The sequence below is a fragment of the Lampetra planeri genome, unplaced genomic scaffold, assembly GCF_965212315.1.
Source record: "Lampetra planeri unplaced genomic scaffold, kcLamPlan1.2.h2 scaffold_963, whole genome shotgun sequence".
Lineage (NCBI taxonomy): Eukaryota > Metazoa > Chordata > Hyperoartia > Petromyzontiformes > Petromyzontidae > Lampetra > Lampetra planeri.
In genome coordinates, this window is record NW_027615785.1 from 1 (window position 1) to 27,315 (window position 27,315).

At 46.6% G+C, this 27,315-nt stretch overlaps 1 protein-coding gene across 1 annotated transcript; it reads right to left on the reverse strand.

Annotated features, from left to right (window-relative positions):
* Nucleotides 1-409: 409 nt before the first annotated feature.
* On the reverse strand, nt 410-27,283 carry LOC144742286 (myelin transcription factor 1-like protein; the record flags this gene model as incomplete). The annotated part of the gene is given in 20 exon segments (XM_078624756.1): nt 410-504; nt 830-915; nt 917-1,052; nt 5,706-5,789; nt 5,936-5,958; nt 5,960-5,999; nt 8,110-8,178; nt 9,190-9,260; nt 9,262-9,315; nt 14,059-14,130; nt 14,132-14,230; nt 14,232-14,341; nt 14,720-14,783; nt 14,785-14,842; nt 15,801-15,908; nt 17,152-17,242; nt 19,524-19,658; nt 23,279-23,828; nt 23,831-24,445; nt 26,813-27,283. Coding segments are annotated over 20 exon segments (3,031 nt in total), but the record flags the coding sequence as incomplete, so codon positions are not given.
* Between the last annotated feature and the right edge of the window lie 32 nt (nt 27,284-27,315).

Here is a 27,315-nt window from a genome sequence, read left to right on the forward strand (position 1 = left end):
TTGTGTGTGTATGTTTTTGATTTTGTGTTTTAACTTTAAGTTCTATCTGTGAGAAACACAATCTACTTACCTACTGTAAGATAAATTAACTGAAGTTTTAAATGTAGCTAGGTAAGGGGTTTGACCTGGACAAAATAATCATTTTAGTCCAGTGGTAGGTTTGGCAGTAGTAGGAGTAGTACTGTAGTAGCTATTGAAGTATCTCACAGAAGAATTCCAGTATGATCTCGACAGTGAACCATGAACCAATGAAATTCCCTGAAGTCAAGACGAAGACTGCATTGAGAGTTCCTGCTCTTTGATATACATTCTACCTCCCTCACACACACACACACACACACACACACACACACACAGACACACACACCGGACTGGATTCACTGTGTGAGTGGTGTCAGTGGGTGGTTACCGTTGCTGGCACGTTGCTGCTTCATTGTTAACATTTCCACTCCGGAGAGCCGGGCTTTCCTCATAGCGGAGGTGGCACGTGGACAACCCGACAGACTGGAGGAAACAACAAGAACGGGGGTGAGGGGAGGCCTTGTTTCCATGGACTGGAGCACACACGAGCCCCCAGCTCACACTCACACGCTGCTGTTTCTTCACAGGGGGAGAAATACACCAGCAGAGATAAATCCAGAGCTGTTCTGGATGGTTTGTATGTGAGAGGACTGTGTTCTTGCTGGTGCTGGATTGAGGTTTGATCACATATACATGCACCACAGTTCTCTGACCCACCCTGAAACGGAGGGGTGAGTTGGGGGGGGGGGGGGGGGGGTTGCAACCACCAGCTGTCAGCTGTAACCCAGGCACCCTTGTTGAGACCCACCTTCGGTGTGTCAGGAAGCTGCCACTGACGTGACCCGAGCCGTCGCAGCCCGGCGTGGGACACGTCATCCCCTCCGTCTTGCCAGACCTTCCATGTAAACTGAATGCCATTCAGGTACCCGTCTTTTTGTCTCTTGGCTGCAATGGGGCATCCTGATGCACTCCTGTGAGACGCGTACTTCCCTGTCACATGTCCCTGACCGTCACAGCCTGGGACCGGACACCTGGGGGGGTAAAGAGTTGCACATGGTCAGAGGACATTTGCACGATAGGAGGACACTGTCCGACTGTCATAGTGGGGCGACTTCCTGAGTACAAAGAGTGACCTGTAACGTAACGAGTAATGTATGCTGCATGGAAGCTTTCCCTCTCTACCAACCAAGACACGATCCTCGTTCTAAAGTCGTCCACGTGTCAGCCGAGTCCCACGTCACTGCTAATCAGACGCAACAAACAGTCAATTATTCCAAATGTGACACCTCCCAAAGTGGATTTACCCACTCAGCTCTCAGGCTCGGTTCTACTTCACGTAGACAACATTACAAGGATGCTCGGGGATATTTAACATGTTTAAAAATCAGTTGAGCAGTAAGATAAACAATAGTTTATCATTATTTGACATCCAGGGGTGTTGTTGGATACAGTATCTGTACACCTTTAACCCAACAACGGAAAACTCGACCAAACCCAAGTTACCAGGTGGTCAGATCTAGATATTATCACATAGGGTGATAAATTCAGTTCTGTTGTTAAAGTGGCTTTAATTTTATTTGGAGGGTTTCACAGTTTCCCCATCCAGTCTGACCCTTCCCTCCATTCCCAGATACTTCCGGAGCTGCTGCACGCAAATTCAATCAAATGTGTATTTGAATGTATTGAATGTATTTTCATCTCCTAGTTTCTCATATTTTTCCTGACAAAAGTCTTTTGACTGTTTCTCAGGCTGTTTATTAATTCATCAGGGGATCCTTTTTTATTCTCTTTTTTTCTGTGTGAATGACTTTGGATCATTACTCATACAGAGGTAGAAAATGCTGCTCTAGAAATGTGTTTTCATTCTGTGCAGCCTCTCGTATGACTGCACCTTTCATTGTCCTCTGAGGAGAACTTTAAACAACTCTGGAAGCCTTAAATGTTCCAGCTTCCCACCATGCTGCTTGAGGACGGGGACCAACTGGATCCCTAGTGATGCTTTAGATTTGATCTAACACACGACTTCACCCCCAGAGGCACATATATATTATACGTATATGTCTCATATCTCTTAGTCTTTGATGCAGTCGACACACAGCTGACAAACTTTCTGTTCATGCAGATGCTGCAGCTGCAGAATAACTGGAAATGGTTTGCTGAGAACACGAGAACACAGCCAGCAGATGTTTTAGACGATGCAGCCTCAGAGAGCACAGCGCTCTGCCGGGTTCAAGATCAGTGTTCAGCTGCTGCAGACCCACATGGAATGACTCGACACTTTATATTGTGTCACATTGGTGTGTCATGTGTCTGTGGTCACACTGGACTGGGTGCTGGTGGTGGACTGAGTGGTGGAGACGTGGGGGTCATGCTATCATTGAGCTAAAGCCCATGAACGCTACTGACACTCGCGTGTTTTAAGGCACCGGTGTCAGACTCCCGTCCTCGAGGGTCGCTGTCCTGCGGGTTTTAGATGTCACTCTGCTCCCCCCTCACCTGAATCAGTCTCTGTGCTGAGGCCTGGTAACGAGCTGCTGATTTGAATCAGGCCTGTAGGAGCCGGGTGACACCGAAAACCTGCTGGATAGCGTCCCTCGGTGACTGGAGTCTGACACCCCCTGTTTCAAGGTGTCAGAATGTGAAGATTGCACTGTGCATGTACATGAAAGAATACCACAAATTAAAAGGATTTTTCTGTCCACACCCAGATCTGGATCGCCTCCAGAAGGTGAATGTTTTCTGTCCCTTGGGCCAGCAGACGTCTGCAGATTTTGTGAAGAGGTGATAAGAGACAGATCCAGGAAGGTAATATATTTGAAATAAAACTGTCCCCTCTGGTTAAAGCAAAGACTTCAGATGTTGTTTGGTGTAAATGTCTGGCTCAACCATGTCCACTGGGGAGAAACTGAGCCCAGAATCTATGTGAGTGGGGGGCGCTTTGAGTGCCATTCAGGTAGAAATGAAAAACGCATTCATTTACTATGTCATTTCTAATCTCATTGTTTTGAAGTTATAGTCCATTGGAATTCTTCTCTTATTTGTCTTTCTTTTGTTTATATATTTTAAAAGTATCAACAGTATTTTGTTAGAATGATTTAGAATGAACACGTCACAGAAAACTGCCATGAAAGCTCTTCCAACTCCGATGAAACTGCCCCACCTCTCCACCTCTGATGGTGCATTTCCACTCCACCTGGGGTGTCCACATCGGCCCTCCAGGCCCACCTGTCCTACAGCTTTTAGATTTTTTTTTCTTTTCCATTACAATTCAGCACCTCTTCCACATGGTGTTGATGTCACAGCGCCGGCTGCATCAAACTGCTGCAAGGGTACTTTTTTTTCCTGTGACATGAACACGTAAACCACTTGGAATGGAGGAGATGGAGACATTGTGACCGTTTTGTCAGAAACATGATTCCGTGCACTATTTGAAACCCATTAAAAGAACTTTATCCTCTTGTATCTTGCCATTTATTTACCATTTCATCCTCTTCATGCACAGTAAATGGCTGCTGAGTTAATGTTTGTTGTTTTTATACATATGTATCTAAGTTTTTTAAAAGATCCCAACAGGTAGATGGGGGGGTACGCGGACGAGTCCCCGGCTTATCAGACAACCACTCACACTCACGGACAATTTAGAGAGACCAATTAACCTCAGCAATGCTTTTTGGAAGTGGGAGGAAGACGGAGAACCCGGAGAGAACCCACAAAGACACGGGCAGAGAATGAAAAGTCCACGTAGAAAGAGCCCAGGACAGGAAGCCATCTTTTTGCTATGAGGCAACAGTGCTGACCACTGCATCACCGTGTCGCCCTCGTTAGCACATATACTCCCATCCCACAATTAATCTTTACTCTTCTGTGCTGTTAAACTTGTAGCACAATGAGGGGTGTGTTAAAAAACAAATCTATGATCATTATCTACTGATAAATGTTTTAAAAGGAACTCTGACTATTAAGATCTTGAAGGACGTAATAAGCCACAATTGTTCTCTGCTCCTAAAATATTTTGTTGGAAACATAAAATATTGCCTTTGCTTTAAAAATCTACAATATGTATACATACAGAACATACATATTCTGACCTCGCGTAGGGCGCCATACTTTCCTCACACAATGCACCATGGGTGATGACGTACTGTATAGTGGTTGTACTTGGTAGAAATAGATATTGACGCTAGTGATTGTTTACCTGTGAACACTTAAGAAGAAATCATAATTACAATGTCACACTGTGATGTTGGATGTAAATTTCCAGTCAAAAGGGAACAAGGGGGAGTAATGTGAGCTGACACCACTTTCCTACTGACAAGAGGAGAAAGGAGTGGGAAGATGTCTGTGGACGGGCACAACTTCCCAAAGACCCGCTGCTGGTGTTCTCCACACGTCTGGGTATAAACAAAGACACTTTGCCGTCAGTTTTCCCACATAAAGAGTCTAAACGTCCTCAGGAAGTGAGGGGAAATGTGTTAAAAGCACCAAAGACAAGAGACACCGGACGCTCTCCTGAGCAAACAACCCACTCCTGGATGCTAATAATCACTGAAATTATTGGACACTGGAATACGTTTTATCACACAATAGCTTGAACAGACAACAGACAAAAATCGGAGCACTTGACAACAATCGGTTGGCATGGAGACACAGTCGCTGCACATACACCACCGCTTTGTCCCCACTCTGTCCTCATCTCGTCTTGTCTTTTCAGTGTTGTCCTCCTCATAATGTTTCACTCTGGTTCAAATTGAAAAGGCTGAACAGAGGACAGGTTTATGTCACTGAACAGATCACAGCAGAGTGCTGAGGTACTGAGCAACCATATGACATCACTACCCAGAGTGCATTGTGACATAAACAACAATGGCGATCTACGAGTTGAACTGTATTTAAAAATGTGATAAAAACAAAGACATAAAGACGTTACAACAAACACACAAACACATTAACATCAGCATGAACACAAAGTGATACTAACATGTATCTTTTTAAGAACTACTAGTCTTCATAGCCGGGGGTTCCTTTTGAAAATGCCAGAGCATACTTCCATTCAGCTGCTGTTTCATAATCCGTCTCCTTCCGGAATCATCTGCTCCCTCTCCACCGTCTCACGCCTTCATTTGCCTCTCAACATCCATGTAATCGGTGAATACAATTCTTTCTTTTAGACATACGTCCACGTCCCATACGTCACGATCATGTGAGTGATACTTGTGGTAAAATGTCCTCAGCGTCCAACAAAATGACGAGATCAAAAGTGTGCTGTTTGTGCTCTGCACCACCGCAAAAAATCAATTCCGCTGCAGGCTTCAGACCGTAGAACGCCATTGTGGGATTCAGGTCGACTCCAATCAATCTCTCTCTGCAGCCCACCTGTCCCCAGGAGCCCAGCAGAGACTGCAATCATACCTCTCCAAATTGTTCCGGCCCTGCACTTTTGAACTTTAACTTGAACCTTTTTATTTGGGTGAAAAACACTCACACCCTGAAGAAGTGAACCCCTGCATGCTTCAGTGCATGTCAAAGAGCGTTCATAGGAAAATATTGCCGTCATTCCAGCAGCTTTTTACATTCAGAACATTTTCTGGGAAATACTAGGTCCTGATTCTTGTGTAAAACGTGAGGAGTGCTGGTGGCTGGAGGTGAGACACAGGTGGCAGCTGACTGATGATCGGCGTCTGTACCTGATGGGCTCTTGGTCCTCCTTGTTCTCTTTACTGTGGACGATCTTTATCCCACTTTTCCTGGCCCGTGGACACCCTGAGAGACTGCAGATAAATGACAGTGTTACAGAGATGTGTGTGTGTGTGGTGTGTGTGTGTGTGTGTGTGACTGAGGAAGAAGTTCACACATTTTGCAGACAGGATGAACTGGTTCAGGTATTTTCGGGTGCAGGATGTGTCCTGTACTCTACCTTCTGTGCGAAGCGTAGTTTCCCAGTGATATGTCCCGAACCATCGCACCCTGGTGTCGGGCACCTGGGGCAGAAGAACACAAGGACGGGCTCAGGGTCTAGAATCTTCCAGGTGATAGTCACTGGGTCTCGTTCATGAAACGTGAAGCTGAACCAGTTGTGTGTGTAAACGGTTCGTAGACTGGAATGAGCGCATCTTCGCCTTCAATCACTATTTCAGTAGCTCCGATCTTGTTGTGGCTACTAATGAAATCCACACCTGCTGGAAATTCATAGATTTTGGAGGATGGTGTTTAGTGTTTTTATGTAGGAAGGCTTTAATGTAGAAATCTACACACAAGTTTACGACGTTTCATGAGGGAAGTGAATCTTTTTGCTGTCAATGCCAAACAATACTTGATGTAATATTGATGGTCTAGTCTGATATTCAACTTTTAATCTTTTTCCCCCCATTCCATTTGTTTCTTGTTCATTCAGGTTTGTTAAAAGACTTTTCTCCCTTTGGTTCGTGGTCGGCCGTCAAACATATCTGAATAACAGACTCCTGTTCATTATAATTTCATGAATACGTATTAAATCATTCCTAATGCTCTGTTCCTTTCCTTTCATAACTCTTCTCCTGGTTTGTTCTTCTTCCAAACGTGTATTTTTCAACTAAATCTACTCGTCCAATCACATTTCACCATCAGTTGTTGCTGGTCAAAGAAATCTTCCTGGAGGTCTTCACAGTCAGTTCATGACCCTGTAGCACAGAAGAAGTGTCGACTGTTGTTTTAACCAATCAGGTTGTGAGTTGATGACCCCAAGACCCTCTAGCAGGTGTACGGTGACATCATCATATTCACAGCCTTTGATTGGACGGTCCTAGACGGTGTAAACCAGAGCTAGTAAACGACATCTGTTGGAGTTGAACAAACAAAAAATATAGTTGAATTGATTTCATGTTTTGTCACCACACAAGACATTTTCAAGACGGACTTTACAAGAAAAACTGGACTTTGTTCAGAAACGTCGGGGCAGCAATGTGACAATCCAGAAAAGACTCCAGCGTCTGTGAGGAGGGTCCTCAGTCGTCAGAGCTTCCATGGTGGAGTTGACTGACACGTAGTAGTTCCCTGTGACATTTCCCTGTGACCCCACATGTCCCACAATCTTTACGTGTCGGTTTAATGTCTTGTGTTGCGGTTTGCACACAGGAGCCTTGCAGACGTCCGCTCTGAGTCCGTGTGTATGTTTGGATCTTTTCAAAACTTTTGGGGGGAAGACGAGAGTGGATCTACAGCTGAGAGACCAGGTGTACGGGGAAACAGGATCCACAAGGAGAGAAGGAGAAGAAACATATGACAGACTTTGTCCTAGAGAAGGACGTGTTGATGGACATAAAACACACAGATAATCTCTACGAGGACAATAATGACGATGATCAGGTGTGAGGACGCTGCTGTTTTCTGACATGTTGCAGGTTTACGAGGTTCTTGTTGAAGTTTTTTATGTGTGTTGTATGAACTCTGGGTTTGTTTCTTCAGTGAAGACATTTATTCTGGGCTACATGAGTTATCTAAATGTGATGGAACAGTTTCTGATGATGACATGTTTTCTAGATCCATAAAGGAGTTCTTGAGGTGTATTAACTACTACTAGTACGACTGAAGGCCTGGCTGGGGAAATGTATGGCTGTCTCTGCTTTGATAGATGTGTAGGCTTCTAGTAGAAGATCCAAATGTTCCATGTTCTTATTTGCCATGCAGCCGGATCAGTGTGTTCCAGCAGCGGCTCTCAAACCTTTTCACATCAAGGACCCCTGAGCTGACTCATATTAAAAGACCTTTTAGGACAATTTTCAGGCTCTTCCATCCAATTTTACGATGTTTTATTTCATAGAATATATGACGCCGTGGACCACAACATAGTCACACATGTCATTGTGGGTACCTGCGGATGGGGAAGGTAGTGAACATAAATTATACTCCATTTTGTTGGGCTGAGAGATTTGCAGAAGATCCTAAGAGTTTGTTTTCTTCTGGGGAACATGAGAAAGTCTGTGAACACCGACAGACAACAGCTGCGAAATACACATGCAGACAATACAGAGCAGTTGGCTCCATGTTGGCAGGACGCTGATGACACAGACACACAAAATCAAAGTGAAATGGGAGACTCGTCCCATGTCTTACTTGAGCTCCTGCGCGTTGTTGGCCAGCATACTTCGAATGCTTTTATCAGCTAAAGGACAACCTGAGAGACTGGAGGAGATATAGGGAGAGAACATTAGTAACAAAAAGATGACAGTCACACACACACACACACACACACACACACAGCCATGATGCAAGTGCAGGAAGTTTAGGACATGTGAATGTGATCCGACCTCTGAGTTTTCTGTGTTTCACTGCACTGATGTGCGTGTGTTTTCAAAGAGAGCTCATGAACTCGAGGTCACGTCAGCGTCTTAGACTGATCACATTCGGCTCTTGAAGACCATTTTACATGGAGCACTGTGCTCCGCTGCTTCTTGCTCTGCATTGCGCTGTGGGAAGGGTCAAGACGACCCGCAGCAGCTTGACGGGAGGGCTTAACACAACGCCCCCAGTGGGACACCGCCAACGTCAGGGTTTACATCAAATGAGCATGAACTGAATCGGAAATCATATTTCAGGGTTTCAGGACGTCAACTCGCTATCAGTCAAGGGGCTGAAAAAGAGAGGGGGGGGGGGGGTCATTCTGCCTGGACTTTTGACAGCGTATTTGAGGTAAGCTGATAAACAATAAAGGGAAATAGAATCCACCAGGAGGGGAGAAAAGGTAAGTCACACCTTCGATGTGAGGCGAAATTGCTCGTCAAGTGGAACCACTTCCATCACACCCCGGTGTGGGACATCTGTCACCGAAGAAATAGACAGATTTATAAGCCCAAAGGGAAGGAGAAGGAAATGTGACAACTACAGAAAAGGGGATTTGTGAATTTAGTTTGTTTTCATTGTTTCCAGTTTAGCTTCACTGTCTACGATCATCGTTGTGGTTGTTATCAGCTACATCTGATGTCGTACACGTTACTGGTGTTTGAAGAAGATGCATTACTACACCTGAGATAATGGAAATGAAATAAAGGCAGATAGCAAGCACAGGGATTGGGGGGGGGGCTCTGAGGGATAGCTGGAGGTGAATCAGGATGAGGCGAACAAATGTGAGGGTGTGGGGGGGGGGGGTGCAAGGCCGACGGCAGACACGAGGGGAGAGGGAGGAGGGGCTCTTACGTTATCAGGTCCTTCTTACTCTCCTTGCACTGGCCGTACTTGGGCTTGGGACTGGGCATGTTGACATCAGTCGAGTAGGTATGAGCGGTCCTCCAGCAGGTCGTGGAAAGGATCCAGGTCATCGGGCTGGATGGGGGGCAGAGAGAGGAAGATGGTTACACATGTGTTATCGTATCAAGGTCGACATGCCCGTATGCACACACAGTGGTTGACTGCTGAGCCCAACATGTCTGGTGTGCAGACTCTTCAATGGGTTTGTCCAGAGAAGATTTGTCTTCCTGTGAACCACAAGTACCATTCTCTCTCTCTCTCTCTCTCTCTCTCTCCTCTCTCTCTCTTGCCTTAACTGGGGCAGAGTTCCTAACAAATGAGGGAGCTGGATGTCGGGCTTGAAGTGCAGCAGTCATCCACTAGATGGCAATGTGGTGTAGCAGCTGACCGCTTCTTGGCTGTGAAAGTGGGGGCTGTGCTTCGTCTGCAGTGTGTGCAGCCAGGGCACAAAGGCTGTGGATGCAAATCCTCTTTCCTTTCTTCTGTGCCCGCAGTGTATGTACAGTAATGCCCATAAAAAGTCAGGTCCAGATAGGGCACAAAGCATCCAGCGCTCAAGCTGTCTGAGTGTGTGATACTGGGTCAGCCAGCGAGCTTCTCCCAATTAGAGGAAGCACCGGCTGAGAGGCAGACAGGAAGCAGAACGATGCATGCATACATGCCGAACAAAAGTAGGGCTAGGGATGGAACACACACACACACACACACACACACACGCTCCCAAAAGAGAAATAGCCACACACAGACCACACCTTACACACCAATGCATGAACTAGACGTGCACACTCCTGTGTGCAGACCGACGGATGCACCCAGCAGCGGTGCATTGATTTCCAGCAGTTCTTTGATGAGAAGAGCTATTCCGATTCTCTCCCCAAGGTGCTACTTTGCATAATTCATTTTGGAGAAGAGCGAAATGTAAAAACAGAGAGGCGGCAGGTAGGGGCGCGTGACACAAACACAGCACATCCCTCTATGCATTGTGATGCTAACATCAATTAACATGCAAACTCATTAGATTTTGCTCCGAAATCCCTGATATTGACTTTCTAATGCTTCCAAATATAGCAGTGAGTGAGTCAGACAAGAGGTGGTAAGAAACCCCAAAGACAATCAGGCAGCGATGCAAGGTTTGACGCCGCTGATGCAGAATCAGTTGCTTGGGAGGGGAATCGTTTGGGGGGAGAGCAGAAACAGACCAACTGTACAGTCCGACAGCTTCCACAAACTGTCTGATACACTATTCATCCGCGTTTTATTTCTGTTGAGCCTCATGTGGTTAATTTGAATGTCAGTGGCAAAATCTGAACGAGGTGAAGCTTCAAAGTACGAAATGACCAACATTGTAAATAAAGTTCTCCATGATTTACCGTGAAACATCGAGCTTCATTCATTTGTCCTTTTACCTCTTTCTCATCTTGGTCTATGTGTTTCATCTTGGTGTAGTCTACAGGCAGGTCCCAGCAGTCGGCAGTGTCCCCCATGCCGTAGCAGCGGGAGCCCAGCCAGGGCTGCTTGCCTCTGGGGGACATGGGCTCTAGAGGGAGTGAGCACCGAGTCCCCCTCCACCGCTGCACAGACGCTTGCTCATACTCAGGTCCAATGTACCGTTCTCATCAACATCTAGGGCTGGGACTCTGGGAAGATGTATGTGGATGTGGTGTTGGCGCATGTGTGGATCAGGTGTGGAGGTATGGTGAGGAGCAAAAGGATGCACAGAACATAGGGAGGCGGGGGATGAGAGAAAGGGGATAAAAGAGAGAGAGTTTCGGATTAAATAGCAGTCAAACATTCATGCTGTCGGATCAGAAACAGAACAACATGCGCTGGGTTTCACCGTCCTGGGATCGGTCGTGTTCTGTTCCCACAAAGATCCCTTGTGCAGTGGAAATTTCTGAAACAAGATTCCCAATTCCATTCTGGATATTTCTGTACTAAGATGACACATGAGAGAGAAACTTGTGGTGTGAAGTCGGAATGTCGTGATTACACTCAGGCCCAAAAGAGGGTCAGCGGCGCTCAAGGACGAGTACATCCCTCTGTGAGCCCCCTGTTTCCCGTCTCTCTCTTTCCTTCCATCCCACGGTGGGGTGTGTCCTGCGTTCTGTGCAGTCAGAAGCGTGTGTGTGTGTGTATTTGACTTTGTGTCGTGAGTCTAATGTGAGGTGGACATCACAGGGGTCAGTGGCTGGGGGTTATGGGGTGGCGTAAGCAGCGAGGGCTTATAAACTACAAACCCCCCCCAAGGACGGATACAGTGATGCTGCAGTGTGAAATGACGGTTTGACATTTTTAAAATCGATATCTGACACAAGTGTGAGCCCCTCAGGAAGGATGTTTTCACAGGCATGTGCACGTCGGTGTCCTTGCTCTCATTTATCTCCTCATCCTCACCTCACTCCCTCTGCTCCCTTCCATGACTCGGCGAGCTCGTTCTTATGCTGATTCCAGCTGACAGTGTCCCTAGGGGTGGATTCTCTGGTGTCTAAAGCCAAAACCTCTGTGATGCACACTGACTCAAATTCACTGGGAGGAGCTCAGCATGAACGCTGCACAAACTGGAGCTGAGCTGAGGACTGGAACAAAATCAAAAAAGGAGGGGAGGACTGCGTTGTCATTAGGCAGCCGAGATGCAATTATTCAGGGGTGGAAAATGTCTCACGATGAATAATAAAAAGCGTATACGACAGCTGGGAAATCATGCAAAACAGACAGAGTGGGGTGCTAAACTACAGAGACTGTTGATGTTGTTGTCCAAGAGGCACCCGGAGCTACAGAGGGTTATTGTCGCTTTGGGAGGAGCTTGAATGAAAGAGAGGGACACAGAGTGAAGCACGGTGCTGTGAATGGAAGCAAACGTGGGAGACGCCGAGGCTCATTGTGTGTGGCCATGACTCATCGCGTCCCTCGTCCGTGTGCGGAGCAGACGGGCCCCCTCCTCGTCAGCAGTCACGTTGCACATCAAAATGCAATTGACATGACCCACCCCATCATATCAGTTAATGAGGATGAGATGTGAGGCTGTGAGGAAACTCCTCTAAGAAGCGCCCTTTGTTGCCATGGCAATGCTTCAACAAAATATTGCACACATTCAACTTCTGAGAGTACAACCAGCAGCATTGTCTGTCTCCCTCGTTGGCCTTGTCACCCACACAGGCTCCTGAGAGCTGCTCAGTGTTTCCATCAGGCAGCTGGTGTGAGCGGAGTGATGACTTTGGACCACAAGGTCGTCACATCATTTCCAGGAACAGCAGAGACGGGATGGAACCGAGCTGACAGGTGTCCTCGTTCAAGGCACTGACACCCCAGTGTCAGCTCCCTGCTTAGGTGTGGTGTGTGTGTGTGTGTGTGTGTGCCTGCGTTCATGTTCACCACATTCAACATGAGTCTCCCTGGAAACAAGTCTTCTTCTGCCTCTTCATCTCTCCAGGTTTGATGCTGATTCTAACCCAAAGAAACATCTGGGGAATGAAGTGGTGAACATGTGTTCCTGAAATCTTCCTTCTTTCATCAACAAAGCAACAACTCCAGTCTACAGTTAGTCAGCCATTACATCATCACCATTGTCCAGCAGGTGAAGAGGGATGTGTAAATTGTCAGAAGCTACAAAATGCCGCCTGAAGTAACGTGGGAGAAGAGATTGCTCACTGCTCACCCCAACTTCCTGTGTGTGTGTGTGTGTGTGTGTGTGTGTGTGTCCATGGTCCTTTGGTGAATGTAACTTTCCAGGTCAACAGTTTCAGCATGTGATGGTTTATTAAAGTGTTGAAGGATGAATTATTGTGATTCTGGTGATTCTTACGACAAGACTTTCAAAGGACGAGGCCAGTTCGAGAGGGCTGCAAAGACAATGAGGTGAGATGTGTGTGTGTGTGTGTGTGTGTGTGAGTGTGTTCATTCCGACACAGAGGGGAACAGAGTGTGCCACGAGCTGAGATGAAAGAGGGTGAAGAGGAGGAAAAAAAGCCCTCTGAAGTCTCCTGTCTCCGATCCTTCCCATCGCCTCTGAGCAGGACGGCCGACCGACAGAGATGTTTTGGGACGGAAGGGAAGTCCCGACCGCTTCCGCCGCTTGTTCCCGCCGAGTTTTCTCTGTTCCACATTCATCCAGTGCACATTTCTGGGTTTCCCCCTCCCTTCCTCTTCTCTCCCCTCTTATCGTGAACTACTTCCTGTGTGCTGAATCCTGAATCCTCCTGCTCTTTGACATGTAGAAACCTCCCACTGCAGCTGCTTCCATCGCTCACCTTCTTTATTTTCACTTCTATCACAGTCTCTGCTGTCAACATTACCATTAAGCCAGCATTAGGTCGTCTGCCGCGCGCTCCTCCTCTCTGGCCCCCATTTTCCAGCTCAGCATCTCGGCACCGATAATACATGAACACCGTCACCTTATCTCCTCTGAAATGACACACTGGGCTCACCGCCGTGTCAAACCACGCTTCGTCCTGCTCCTATCTGATCCCCGGATGGAAAAATAAAAAACTGTCTTGCTGAGCTCTGAGTGTAAGACGTAGTCCTGGATGCTTGATTTGAAAGTGTGTGTGTGTGTGTGTGTGTGTGTGTGTGTCTGTGAAGTCTCCCTCTCTGTCAGTGTTCGCTGCCAGTATGGAGAAGGAAGGACGGAGATGATTTCTGTGCCTACAGCAGGAGGCTGAATGAAGTCGGGCCTGTGGCACAGAGGGGCAGCGACCTGTCAGGAGCGTCTGCGGTGTCAGATCAGATAACGCTGAGACGGGACTGTGTTAACCTGGTTAACTTGGTTACGGCTGTAGATTTTCATCTGAATGCATGGTGAGTGCATTCTACCCCCCCTACCTGCGAACACAGATCCTGAGGCTTCCCCCCCATGCCGTGGGGCATCTCCCGGCACCGCGTGGACAGGTTGAGGGATGGCCGTGGCCGCCATGTGTGCAGCCTCCATGTCGTGGCTGTAGTCGAAGCTGCTCTTGCTGCAGGTGCTGCTGGCGCTGCTGCCCCCCCCCTCCTCCCACACCCCCCTCCTCCCCACCTCCACAGCTCAGGCTGCTGCTGCTGCTGCTGGGGGCATAGGTGCTGGTGGTGCTGCTGGCCGAGCTGGAGTTCTTGCAGTAGCGTTTGGCTGCAGGACACATGGAATGATTGATGCAAACAAACCACACCGGCCCCATCAAACACGTGTCACTACGTTGTCACGTTCTAATCTAACGAGAAGTAGGAATAAACATGGAATAATGTAGATTAATTAATTAAGCAAACAAACCGCTTCAGGACAAAATGTAAGTAAATTACATTCAAAAAGATTGTGAATTATATTGAAATAAAGACGTTTGAGAGATGAATTGAAAACGAAATAAAACAACACAGAAAGAAGAGCAACAACTAAAGGATTGTACCATCGTATCCTTTGGGGGGAGGTGTCTCTCTGTCCGTGAACTTTGGGTGCGATGGCCCGTTTCCCGTACACTTGTGGTTACCCCCCCTCAAAAGCGCTGAAGTCAAAGCTGGGTCTTGGAGTACTTCTCCAGCTCCTTGGCCAGGTTGGAGCGTGGCGTGCTGGTGGAAAACATTGTTCTTGTCACCATACTGTGGATAGTCCAGTTGTTTGACAAAGCACATTGGCCTGGAAAATAAATGACGAGGGGGTGGAAGTTGGACTGAGGCGCTTCAAAACTGCCCAGGGAATGAGGGAGGGAGAATTTAGGGTTGAAAATGTAGGCAGATGCTACGACTTCAGGGTTAGAACATGGAGGGTGATACTGATGGATGAAGGGCCGTGTTATCGGGGAGGACGTTTCACAGTTGACTTCAGTTTGATGTTTTTGATGTTTTTGTCGACACAAAATCACTGAGACACGTTCTGTCCTTGTCCCCTCTTTCCTTAGACCCCCCGTGACCTTACACCTACGGTCACATCCTTACATCCTTACTCAGGTTGAGGAAAAACTCCACCCCCCAGAAAAAACAAAACAGGAAAAAGAAATGGAAGAAATGTCTGGAAAAGCCACAGAGAAGAGAGAGAAGAAAGAGCAGCAATATCTGTTGCATGTGCAGATAAAAAGAATAAATGGAATTTCTGCGTGTCTCTGCGTCACTTGTGTACTCTGCTTTTATCCCCTCCATCTAACACCAGCAAGAGATGACGTGTAAGTTCTTCTGCTGTTGAGTTTAGATATGAATATGAAACGTGCAATTACTTGTGATGTTTCATCGCTGCAGTTTCACGTCTATCAAACAATCTCTCATACAAAAGATAAAGTCAGTTGTGTTAAAATCTAATAAAGCGATTTGTCTTCAGTAATGAGGACAGGGACATGCCGTCTCTTGGGAGTATTTGCAGGGAACAAGAAAACATAATGATAAAACAGAAACTTAAAATCACAATGGCGTAATGAAATGCAGCGGGAACGAGAACAAAGCATCCCAACATGACTGACTGCAGCAGCGTCAACGTGAGACTGGAAACAAACTGACGCTGAGCTCTCTCCACCGTAACAACAGGAATCACTGTGGATATCACAGTTAGACGGGAACTACAGACACGTGTTATGGTTTCCTGATATCCTTGATGAGAATACTACCTTAAGACTCGGTCAGAGGCCTGGTTGGGCTTGGAGCCGTCGCAGCTCTGGTGTTTCTCTTGCACTTTGGCCAGCTTCTCGGCTGCAGCGATGGGACATCCTGACAGGCTGAAATGATAGAGACATTTCAGAGGAGGGCTGGGACTTACATCTGAAACACTTTTTAAAAGGTGGAAACGCTTGATGGAATGCACATGCTGCAAAATGGAGCTTGGCAGGCTGGAAACAGTCAGCTGATCAATGCCAGTGTCTCCCCATTCTAAAACCTTTGTGACTGGAATTCACTGCATCGGCGTCCTCAGGAGGGATGTTTCTACATGTCACATATGCAGCAGCTTGCATACTTCTGGCTGAGCTGCTTGTAATGATTCTCAGAACAGAAATCCCCATGTGGAGACACTGGCATTTGTATGTGTATCTTACTTCCTTCAAACATAGGACGACAAGGCACACACACACACACACACACACACACACACACACCTGGGATTAGCAGTGTGGAGTAGAACGTAACGCTGCAAAATGTCCTGACAACCTACTGACCAAAAGTTAACCAAGTTTGTGTTGTTCTCCTTCAACCCAATTGTTCCGGCTTCACACCAAAGATGTTTGACATGAGCTGGAGCCAGAAAGATACACACACACATACACACACACACACACACACACACACACCTACCTGTGGAGGGATAAGACTAGACCGGACAGGGTACGTTACATCAGCTCTGTCTCGTCAAACCGAAGGAGCATGTTCATATATGTGCTACTCTTTTGCTGCACATGTGTCACTGGGCTCAGCATGGATCCATTCTGGTCCTCTGGGGTCAGCACCTTTCCTGTCACCCCGGCTGAGCAGCAGAAAGGTGCTAATGGCTGCTGCTATACCCTGCTCCCTGAGCATCTGCTGTAGGTGACACTCCTCTTTCACCGTCACCTCGCCCCATCTGACAGTGCTGGCTCAAGGCCCTGCTATTTCAGTTTCTCCCTCCAAAGCTGCACCTGATAGGTGCCATTTTTCGCCAGTGGCTGATGTATGACTGACGCCATGAAGCTGCATTTTACCCAGCCGCAGCTAAAAAATTGGATTGGACTGAACTTTTTCGTTTATTTCCATCTTGCCAACAGTGTTTAACAAGATTTATCCACAAAAAAGTATAGGAAGCTGACAAAAAGATGAGGTTAAAAAAATGGAAGAATGGAAACAAAATCATGCACATGGGAACTCTGGGGAAGGGGGGGGGGGTGGGGGGGGGGGGGGGGGGGGGGGGGGGGGGGGGGAATCCTCACGTTTACAAAAAAGGAGGACATGACATTGACAGTGCCAGTTTCACATAGGCAGGCTGTCACTTACCTTCTGTGGGAGTTTCTGTTGCTATTGACATGGCCACGTCCCGTGCAGCCAGGCGTAGGACACTTAAGAACATTCTCATACATAGCCACAACTTCACACGACAGGAGATAGGAGTGAAAGACAGGGAAGGTTAGGAGCCCCCTACAATCACGCATGAGCTGCATTAGTGTGTGAGCTTGGCATTATAAACATCATTAAGAAATGAGCCCGCACGGACCCAGATGACCCCTCCTTCATTCTAATGAACACTAGTTTGAAAGGTCAGGCAAGGTTTCCCACCATATTGCTTCCACTTATCCCAGCCCTTCAAATTAGTATTCATGGAACAGACATAGTCATGAATAAAAAGATGCCATTGACTTCAACGGGACAATGCCAGAAAGACACAGAAACGGACGGAGGTTTTTTGGTGTGTACAGAGTGAAGCAAGCAACAGCCAACGATCATGCAAAAAAACACAAGCCTTGAAATCGGTGGTGGTGTGTTGGAGTGTGCTTTGTTATCTGTGGAACGTTGTTAGGGTGGACAGCATGGTCTTCAATGCCATTTACCATTAAAACACTCCATAACTGTCCCCGATCCCCTCGGCAACCAGCCAATTAGATTAATGATCTATGGATGTCTGAGATGAGCCGTCAGAGCACCGCGGGCAGGGGTGCAGGGGTGCAGGGGTGCAGGGAAGGATAGTCCTCGACACCCGGTGGCACGCGGGGCCAAACCCCATTGGCATCAGCTTCATCATTATCACCCCCTTAAACTTTAACCCCTCATCATCCTCCTTCCTCCACATACTAATTGGTGTTTCGGTGCAGATAATTGGACAAAGCCTGACACCTCAACATGCCACAAGCCGATACATTATGCATTTCCAGGGTTTGTCCTGCCCTCTGCACAGACACATATAGGGCAGCAAATTAAAGCAGCAGACAGGGTTTAGTGTGACGACTGCAAGTTTGGCGATGAAAGGAAAAGGAGGTGTATGTTTAAAACAGGTAAATTACATTACAGAAAAAAGACGATTCAATATTTTAATTTTTTACAAGAAAAAAAGCAAATAGGTATAAAAATTTATGCATTTCAGATAATTTAATCGTCATTTTTCACATTTCCCAGGGAACTGTCTGGCTGCACCATGTGATTTCCCAATTAAAAGAAACCACTGCATTAATAAAACATAATCTATTCAGCACAGCAAATGTGTTAATAGGAGAAAGACATGTGACCAGAGCTGAATCTGGCCCGCAGGCAGTCAACTTGTGTGACACACACTCATCTGGTGACGTGAGGAATCTGCATCTCATTATTTATTACATATCGACAGACGTCCCCAGCTGGCTAACTAATGTCTGCTATGTAAAGCAGGTAGACTTGTAATGAGTGTGTGTGTGTGTGTGTGTGTGTGCGCGTGCGTCACATGGAGGTATCTGATGTTTGAGGAATGACTCACAGTCAAGAGGAGGACTCTGTGGTTTCAAAGATCCTCTGCAGTACTGAAGGTATCATTTACCAACCAATGAAAACATCTCTTGTGACAATCAATTCATCCCTGTTCCTAATTCCATTCTGGGGCTTTTGAAACTGGCCAAGATCAAGTTTTCCTAATTATGTAACAATCGTAGGAGAGCAGTGCACCTCAGGTGAGGGACCCTTTTGTCACATATGCATGTATTTGCTGCTGCTGGCCTTTACAAGCCGTCAAATAACGATGACTAATTTCTCTGCTGTTATTAAAACCCTCTTTTATTTTGATCGCAGAACATAACTCCCTTTTCAAACTGAGGTTAACAGTTGGGTCAAGTTTCAAAAGGGAAAACTGACTATTCACTCAAAGGTTTATTTCTACTTCAGTCAATCCATGGCTCTGAGATATGATGCCGCCTTTTCTTTCACAAGAAATTAAATGAGCAGAGAAAACAAATACGTGAATCATGTGTGGCTGGGGAAGCAGTGTCAAGGTCTCGCGATTTTTCAAGATTAAGACGCAAGTAACATGAAAGCACAAATGAATGAAACACAAAGACATTCCCTTCCGTCCCATCGTGAGCCGTGGATGAATCATGCTGTGTGAAAGGAACCAACAACAGAGGACGGGATGGGCTCTCCATCACCACCGATCAGCGTGGTGGAGGAGAGATTTTCATGCACTCAGGCAAATCACCGACAGCTGCCGACCATCCCACCGATCAGTGCTCCTCACCAATCTGCAGGCAAAACTACAACCTCATGCAAAGGCTCACAAGAGATGCACAGCTGGGACCATTCGCATCCCTCCCAGGACCGCATGCTGAGAGAACCACGACAGAAACACACAGGACGAGCCAGTGAACCCAGGACACATGCAGCTGCGTCAAGGACAGAAGCACCACGCTTACTTTCTGGTGGCACCCTGTCTTTGTGCGGACAGCCAGACAGGCTCCGATGGTGGGGGTACAAGCCCGTCACATGACCTGTGCCGTCACAGCCCGGCGTCGGACACCGACTCTCCTTCTTGTCTGCGCGTGAAGCATCTGGAAGGTTAAAAAGGGGCTTGTCACACCGTTTCATATGCTTCTTTCTTAAAACGTCAAACACAGTCTGAACCCAAGTTGAGAGAGGACGAGATGAAGACCAAGAATCTAATTTCACAGGGAGGATGGGAGGAACATGTGCATAGGCTCAAGGTGCTTGGCCAAGGCACGAATGGGCCTGCCAGGTTGAGAGAAGAACATGAAGACCCAACAGAGCAAAACCTTTTGTTCTTATCAGCTGTTTTGTGTGAGAGGACTTGGGAGGTGAAGAGGGGCCCGGAGTTAATATCTTGTCAACAATAATACAAAAGTAACTAAAGCACTCGTCCAGGTTCCCTGCTTGATTGTGACTACACTTCAGAGTGTTATAAGTCCACCAGACAGTACGGTCAGAGAAAAAAATACAAGTACAGGTTTCTCTCTTCTGCTCAGGATGATCTGCTCAGAGCGGAAGTGATCATTAGGATCAACCCCTTTTATGACATCATAGCTGTGTCAATAGAGTCACTGCGGCTGCTTTTCATCGCCATTGAAACAATTTCTAATCCAACGTGCCAAGTAACTGAAGTCTTGCTCTTCTTGATTTGGGGGTTGCTATGGATACAGTGGTGTGATTGCTCGGCGCTCTATGAGAGCAGACCGTTCAGTGGTACAGCTGCTCACCGTGAGCGCTCTGAGACTTATTGTGACACATTTCTGAGAGATTTCAAGCACATAAAACACATGAATGCAAGAGCATAAATCAGATTTTGAAAAGGAAATGCACCCAAGCAAAATTATAACTCTGGCTGTGAGCGAACAAAAAGTTATTCTCTGCTCAATAACTGTATTTGTGAGGAGCTGACCTTACCACAGGCTAGGTGGCTATCGCAGGCTCAGGCTAGCTAACAACGGGCTAGCAAACGGTGGCTAAGCTAACTGTGAAACGTGTGTGAGCGGGAACCTTTGTCATTCATCGTTCCAATCAAGGACACAGACACACAAACATGCACCAAGAAGACCATTTAAAGACTTGTGTTCTGAAAGTGGGCGTGTGGGTCTTCTCCAAACCAAACCTTGTGTCCAGGAATGACTTATTGCCGACATAAATAACTGAACAAGTGATTCACAATGGTGTCTTTACATTCACTACAGACACTGATGTCACTTTTGACACTGTAGTCAACTGTATAATCAATGGCATAAAAAGCCAAAACACCAGCTCTTCTTTGAGTTTGAGTCAGAGAGAGAAGGCCCATGTAAACAGCTGACCCCCCCCCTCAAAGAAGAAGAAGAAAACAAGACCTCCTTTGGTACGATAACCAATGTTTCTACACTGATAAAAATATTTTGTATCCATACCTCCCTCTTTGTGTGAGGTATGGATGATATCCTGTAAGATTCACAATAATGATTATGAATTCAACTGCAGTCATGGTTGACAGTTGAAACACGTTTGTTTTCCTTTTACTGGGTAAATTGTACAAGGCCTCTTAGAGAAAATGGTGTTTGGGGTACAGGCGAAGGAGAAGGCCTTTGAAAGTCATGTCCTCAGGGCAGTTGACGGAATAGGGACTATAACCATTCAACCAAATATATATTAAAGCTTGATAGAGAAAAACAGAAATAGCATTCACATGCACTCATTTGATTTTCATTTTTAAACAAGCTGCTTTTTCATACTTGTATAATTTATTGCTGGTGCTGATTTGACAAGGATGGGCTGGTTGACAGATCTTTTGATAATGAAGTTTGTTTGCCGTCATTAAACTGAAGATTCCAAGATCTCCAAAACGACTTTATCTTGTAGTTCAGATTTGATTAAGAATTTATCACAACACTCGTCATGAGATTGACTCTTTGTTTTCACATGACACACACATACACACACATTCACAGCAGATGGGATTCTTGTGATGGGCTCCTGTGTTTCCAGGCCCAGATCAGATAGACTCAGATACAAAAAAGGAGCAATGCCAAAATGTGCCGACCAGTATTGTTTTATAACAATGACACCGCAGCTAGCAAACAGACGAGAATTCTCCTTACAGCTGCTCTCATAGAAGTATGCAATTATATCTAATGATATTTAATGTTATTTATTTCATATACAGACTGATCCAGTGTGTTATCGCCGCTCAAACTGAGGCATCTTCTGACAAACCAAAATCAGCCAGAGAATGTGAACAAAGAACAAAGGTGATGAGGAGGGGTTAAGATGGGGCTCACAGCACTCCAACTCGTACATTTAAAAGTTAACTGAATTGTATGTTCAAGTCACACTGGTCAGAAAGAGAGCTCCTCGTTGTCCTCTGTGGCTGCTATCTCTTCCTGTTGATAAAGAACTCGGTTTGTAAGTGAAGGTGGCTTCAGTAATGGCTTCTTCATCATTAATAAACAAATGGACAGAATACTGAAAGGAGTTCTAAGCTCCCTCATGCACATGTGCACATACACACACGACACCACACTTCCACTGCAGGGAGTGGAGTCAGCCAAGTGGAAGGCATATTAGAAAGAAGGGGATATTGATTGTGGCTGGAGACGGTCTGCACTTTGCATAGAAAATGGCCGCCATAATCATACCATCTCTGGATAATTAATGTGCAGGCAGTTGGCCTGTCGTTTGTTATCAGTCATTCTGATGCGCTTCAATTTTCAACTACCTCATGCTTCTCTTAGACTCCTAAAGCCCCTCCCTTCACAAGCCACCTCACTCTTCCATGCTCTGTTTTCTGAATCACACACAGGAAGTGTGGTCAACAAGTATCTGATGCTGTCTACACCTGAGGAAAGATATGGCTCAGCCATCATGACTCTGACAGTAGCGAGCCACGGAGCCATTAAAAACTCTCAAAATTCACATTTGTGTTGCATTTATGCCAGAAAATATACCTGCTGTGAGTTGTGTGGCATTTAAGCTGCGATATCACCTGCTGTGGTTTAACATGCTTTTATTTGTTGCTCTAATCTGATGGGGGAAAATGATTTAACCTAGATCTGAATGAGGGGAATGATGAGGACATGAATACGAGTGTGTGCGGTCGGACCCATGTGAATGCCACCCTGACTGTGATGCTACATTAGAGGTAAACAGGCATTCATCGCTGATGAAGCACAATCCTGCATTCTTTATAATTAGCGATACAAGCACGCGTCATTCTGTGGGTGCATTGAGAATGTGAGGTGATGATGAAATAATGTCTCCCACAGGATTAATCTGTCTGTATGGGACCAGATCTCCTTCCTTCCTCAAGTGATTCAAAATGGGTTTAAAAATAGGCAGCTTTACCCCGAGCTGCATTGCAGGGATGCAATGTACGGTCCTAACAGGCCGTGAGATTGCCATTACTTATGCCTGACAAGCCTACCCTCTGATGTTTCCATGCCGGCCTATTTTAACAACATAAGCTGCTGCTGACGCTCCCGCTGCTACTGAGATGCGAATTTCCAAATTGGCTGAAAAAGCTTGTCCGGGGGTTATAGTGAGGCTCCAAGAATACTTGTGGGCTGTCTAGTCTCCAGCTCAGGATTGATAAAGTCGAAAGCCAAACACTGGCACACAAACACTTCACCTGAGCTTGTTAAATGTAAAATTCCAGTCCAGGCACAGTGACTGTGTCCGTGTTTGACCCACTCACCTTTGTGGTAGAAAAGCTTCTTCATACCATCAGGAAGCCGGGCTTTACGTTCAACGCTGTAGGCATGGCGGGGGCCGTGATCCTCATGGTTATACCTCACGCCGTCTCTTCTGGCGGCTTCTGCTGCCATTTTATCCCGCATCACCCTGGCCCTTTCTGACTCTAACGCGATGGCCTTTTCCAGTAAGGACAGGTTACCCTTGGTCATGTCAAACACTTCCTCTGATCTGTCTGACGTCACGGAGGCTGTATCCTCATCAAAGTCCTGGTGGCGGTTGTGATACTGGTCGCCCTGCGCACAACTTGAGAAGGTCTTGGAGCGTGGGCTCAGCTGTTCCTCCAACTTCATGAGATTGTCCATGTCGGAATAGTTCCTATCGAGGGCCTGTCTGTCCTCCTGGTGATGCTGGAAATCCCCATAGCTGTGATGTTGGGGCTGTTGATTAGCGTCCCCACATGAGAAGTGATTTTGCTGGGATGGTCCATTTCTGTCAGCTGACTTTGTTTCACTTAATTTCCGAGCCAAGTCGAAGCATTGGTTCCGTAGGCACACTCTAGACTGCTTAGACACACTTCTTCATCACTGTTTTCCATTTGTCCATTACTGATGGTCTTAACTTGTCCAATGAGTGCTGTTCCACTGTTGTGGGAGGCGTCACTCTTGCCCCCGTTCTCGCCCATGCCCTCTTCATACTCCCGCCCATCCAAATTGTCCGACAACACTGCGCCGTGGCCTTGGGCCAGGAGTTTGAGGGAGTCCACTGTCTCCCTGACCACATCACTGTCGACGTCTAAACTCAGGTCCCCTCTCTGCGTTTCATCCCCATCCAATTCTTCCTCCTCTTCTTCCTCCTCTTCCTCCTCCTCTTCCTCTTCCTCCTCCTCCTCTTCTTCCTCATCTTCCTCCTCCTCCTCCTCCTCCTCCTCCTCTTCTTCTTCGGCACTGTTAGAGGAGTTGCTGTTCATCTCCGACTCCGTCATGGCACGGTTGGCAGCATCTTCGGCGATCTTGCCCAGGTTAAGCAAAGACTTGGCCACAAGTTCATCATAGTTCTCGTATTCGTCATTGTTGTTGTCGTCCTTCTCTGCCACCAAGCCGCATTTGGCATTGTTGCCGCCACCTCCGCCATTGCCCTCGCGTCCCTCGCCATTGCTCATCAAATCATCCTCTATTGGAAAGAAAGAACAAACATCTTTAATTCAATTTCTGTCATTCTATTTTACTGGTAAATCAGATTTCTGGGCTTGGTCCATCTAAATTGGATAAGGAACTCTTTGTTTCCCCTAATAATTTACTTTGAGAGTCTTAACAGCAGCTTGTGTTCTGAATTGTGAATCAGCACAGGAAGTGAAACACAGGACTTTGGTCTATGGTCTAAAGAAACACAAAGAAAATACATTTCAAGTGAAGAAGATTCTGACAAAACTACTAAAGATTGTTTCAACAGTTAGAAAGAAAGATTTTTTCCTTTTTTTCCTTTCTGATGAAGATGATATCTTGAAAAAAAAAAGTAGTGTTCCACCTGCAACAAAATGAGCCCCTGTCAGCTGCTTTTGAACGTGTGCTTGTGCGGTTCAAGATGTTTAGAATTCGTTTCACTGCCTAATTGATGCTGACGGGCTGCAAAAGGTTACCAAACCTCTCCTGTCAGTAATTTCAAGCACTCTCTCCTGGAGCACTTTTCACATTTCTGCACCGTGCTACCAAACAGCTGACGTCACATGTGCCCCCGCCCCCACCCAAACTGCAGCACCGCTTGTCCTGTGCGTCACTCTGGCTGGGAACAAATGAACGAGGTATTTGCTAAGCATTGAATACAAAGGACATATATAAAACACAATCTCACACAGATAAACAAACACTAAATATGAATATTGACAACTACACACACAAGCTATGGACTTACAAAACCTTTGTGCACATGTACACCAGCCCCATGCCCCCACTCCAACACACTAGTGCTTCGTGTGAGAACAGAGAGTGCCACGAATGACCAGGCACCCATTTGGACTGAGGAAAGCTTCTTACAGGGACCTCCTGCACCAGCGGTTTAACTTTTGACGGTATGACACATGGCACAGGGAAGCAATTAGAGCAGCAATCAAGGTACACAAAAGGGATGTGGAAGCGAAACAGATTAGAGGAGGGAACAGAGAGACATCTCGCCTTGAATTGCAGTGGTATTAGCTACAGACATGTACATTCCACCAGGAACACCCAGAGCTCCAACAATCCCTCTGTTGGAATCTGCAGTGATCATACACAACTGCTGTCTGGGGGCAAACGTGAAACATGCTAATGATGCACATGGAAAGATTAACTCCCCATATAAATGCTGCAGACCCAGGTAATTCCAGTAAGGCAAACAACATTCTGATTATGGAGGTCAACGATGGGAAGGATTTGAAATCATCGGGAGGAGAGAGCGATGCTCTGTGGCTGGTGAATCCGAACACATTCAGCGACGACCCACAGGAGGAGGGCGCTGACAGGCGGTGGTGAAGGGCGACAGTCTCCGTGTTAAAGCCTCGCCTGTGAGCTGTAATGAACCAGTCAGTGGAGATGTTTATGCATGTCTGCAAGAAAATAGAGGCACGGCTGTTGAGATGCCGCATCAACACTTTGGGTGGGTAGAGCTGTGCGCCAAACACACTTAACACACTCTTCTCTCAGAGCTTCACTGTTAATTGGACTTGAAGGCGCTGTCACGTCCAATTGCGATGCCGGGGAGCAAAGCAGACTCTGCTGGAGAGAAACCTGCCAAATGTGGTGTTGGGCACGTCAAAGGGTGAGTGGGGGGCTGGGCAGGGTACCGGAGAAAACACTAGGCAGGGGATTGTTAAACCCCAGACTTGGTGTTTTTGTACGAGTCCATATGGGAGGGGAAGGATGAAAGTGTGTTAATGGTCGACGGCTCGAATACAATTAAACAGGGACATGACGCGATGAATGAAGATTCAGTTCTTCGTGGCCTTTTTTTACAAACTGATCTTGGCTCCAGTTTTAGTATTTAGTATATCTCCTGTCAAAGCTCTGTTAATGATGAAAAGGAAAGAAAGGTGAAACAGTTCAATGGTTAATAATTGCAAAGGAAGGCCTCGCATGGTTTTGCCATCAGTTTCTATCAATTCCTCATAATTAAAACAACAACAACAACAACAACAACAACAACAACAAGAAACAAGCTGATATTGACAATTTTAGCTGGGGAAGGGAAACGGGTACATATGAAGTAAACAAATACAATGTGTGAATGAATTATTGAATGAATAACAGAAACAAAACAATATCAAAGGAATGAGCGATCACAGACATGCTGGAATTCCAGTGTGTTCCTGCACATCTTTCATCTCTTTCCAATGCAGAACAGCATCAGTGTTTGAACATCAGTTCCACTGGCCCCAGACTTTACTCAGCCCATCGCAGACGTAAACAGGAAGCACCGATGTCCGTGTCACTCACCAACAGTCGGTCGTGTTGTTTAAGGAAACATTTACTTCATTTACTGTGAATCACAGTACAACGGGTCTCACCTTGCTCCTGCTCCTCCTCCTCCTCCTCCCCCTCTTCGTAGTCCACCTCTGCCACTGCTTCTCCTCCTCCTCCTCCTCCTCCACCCTCTCCTCTTCTTCCTCCTCTTCCTCTTCTTGCTCAACCTCTTCATCTTCGTCATCCTCCTCTTCCTCTGCATCTGCCCTCTCCACCTCTCCGTCCTCATGCTCCATGTGCTCCTCGGTGTAGTCCATGTAACCTTGCACCTCGTCCTCCTCCACCTCCCCCTCGTCCTCCTCCTCCACCGTGCCGTCCTCTTCCTCTTCCTCCCTATCGTCCATCTCCTCTGTTCCGTCGGTCTCGTAGCACTCCTCCATGGTGGAGTTGTCCATGTCATCTAGGTAGGTGCTCCTCTTGGGGGACGTTTCCAGGGTTTGTCTGTCTAGACTCTTCCTCTTCTTGGCCTGTGGGCAGCCATACACACTGCAGAGGAGAGACGAGAGAGCAGCCATTAGCCGTTAGCCTCACCTGCCCACAAACACCC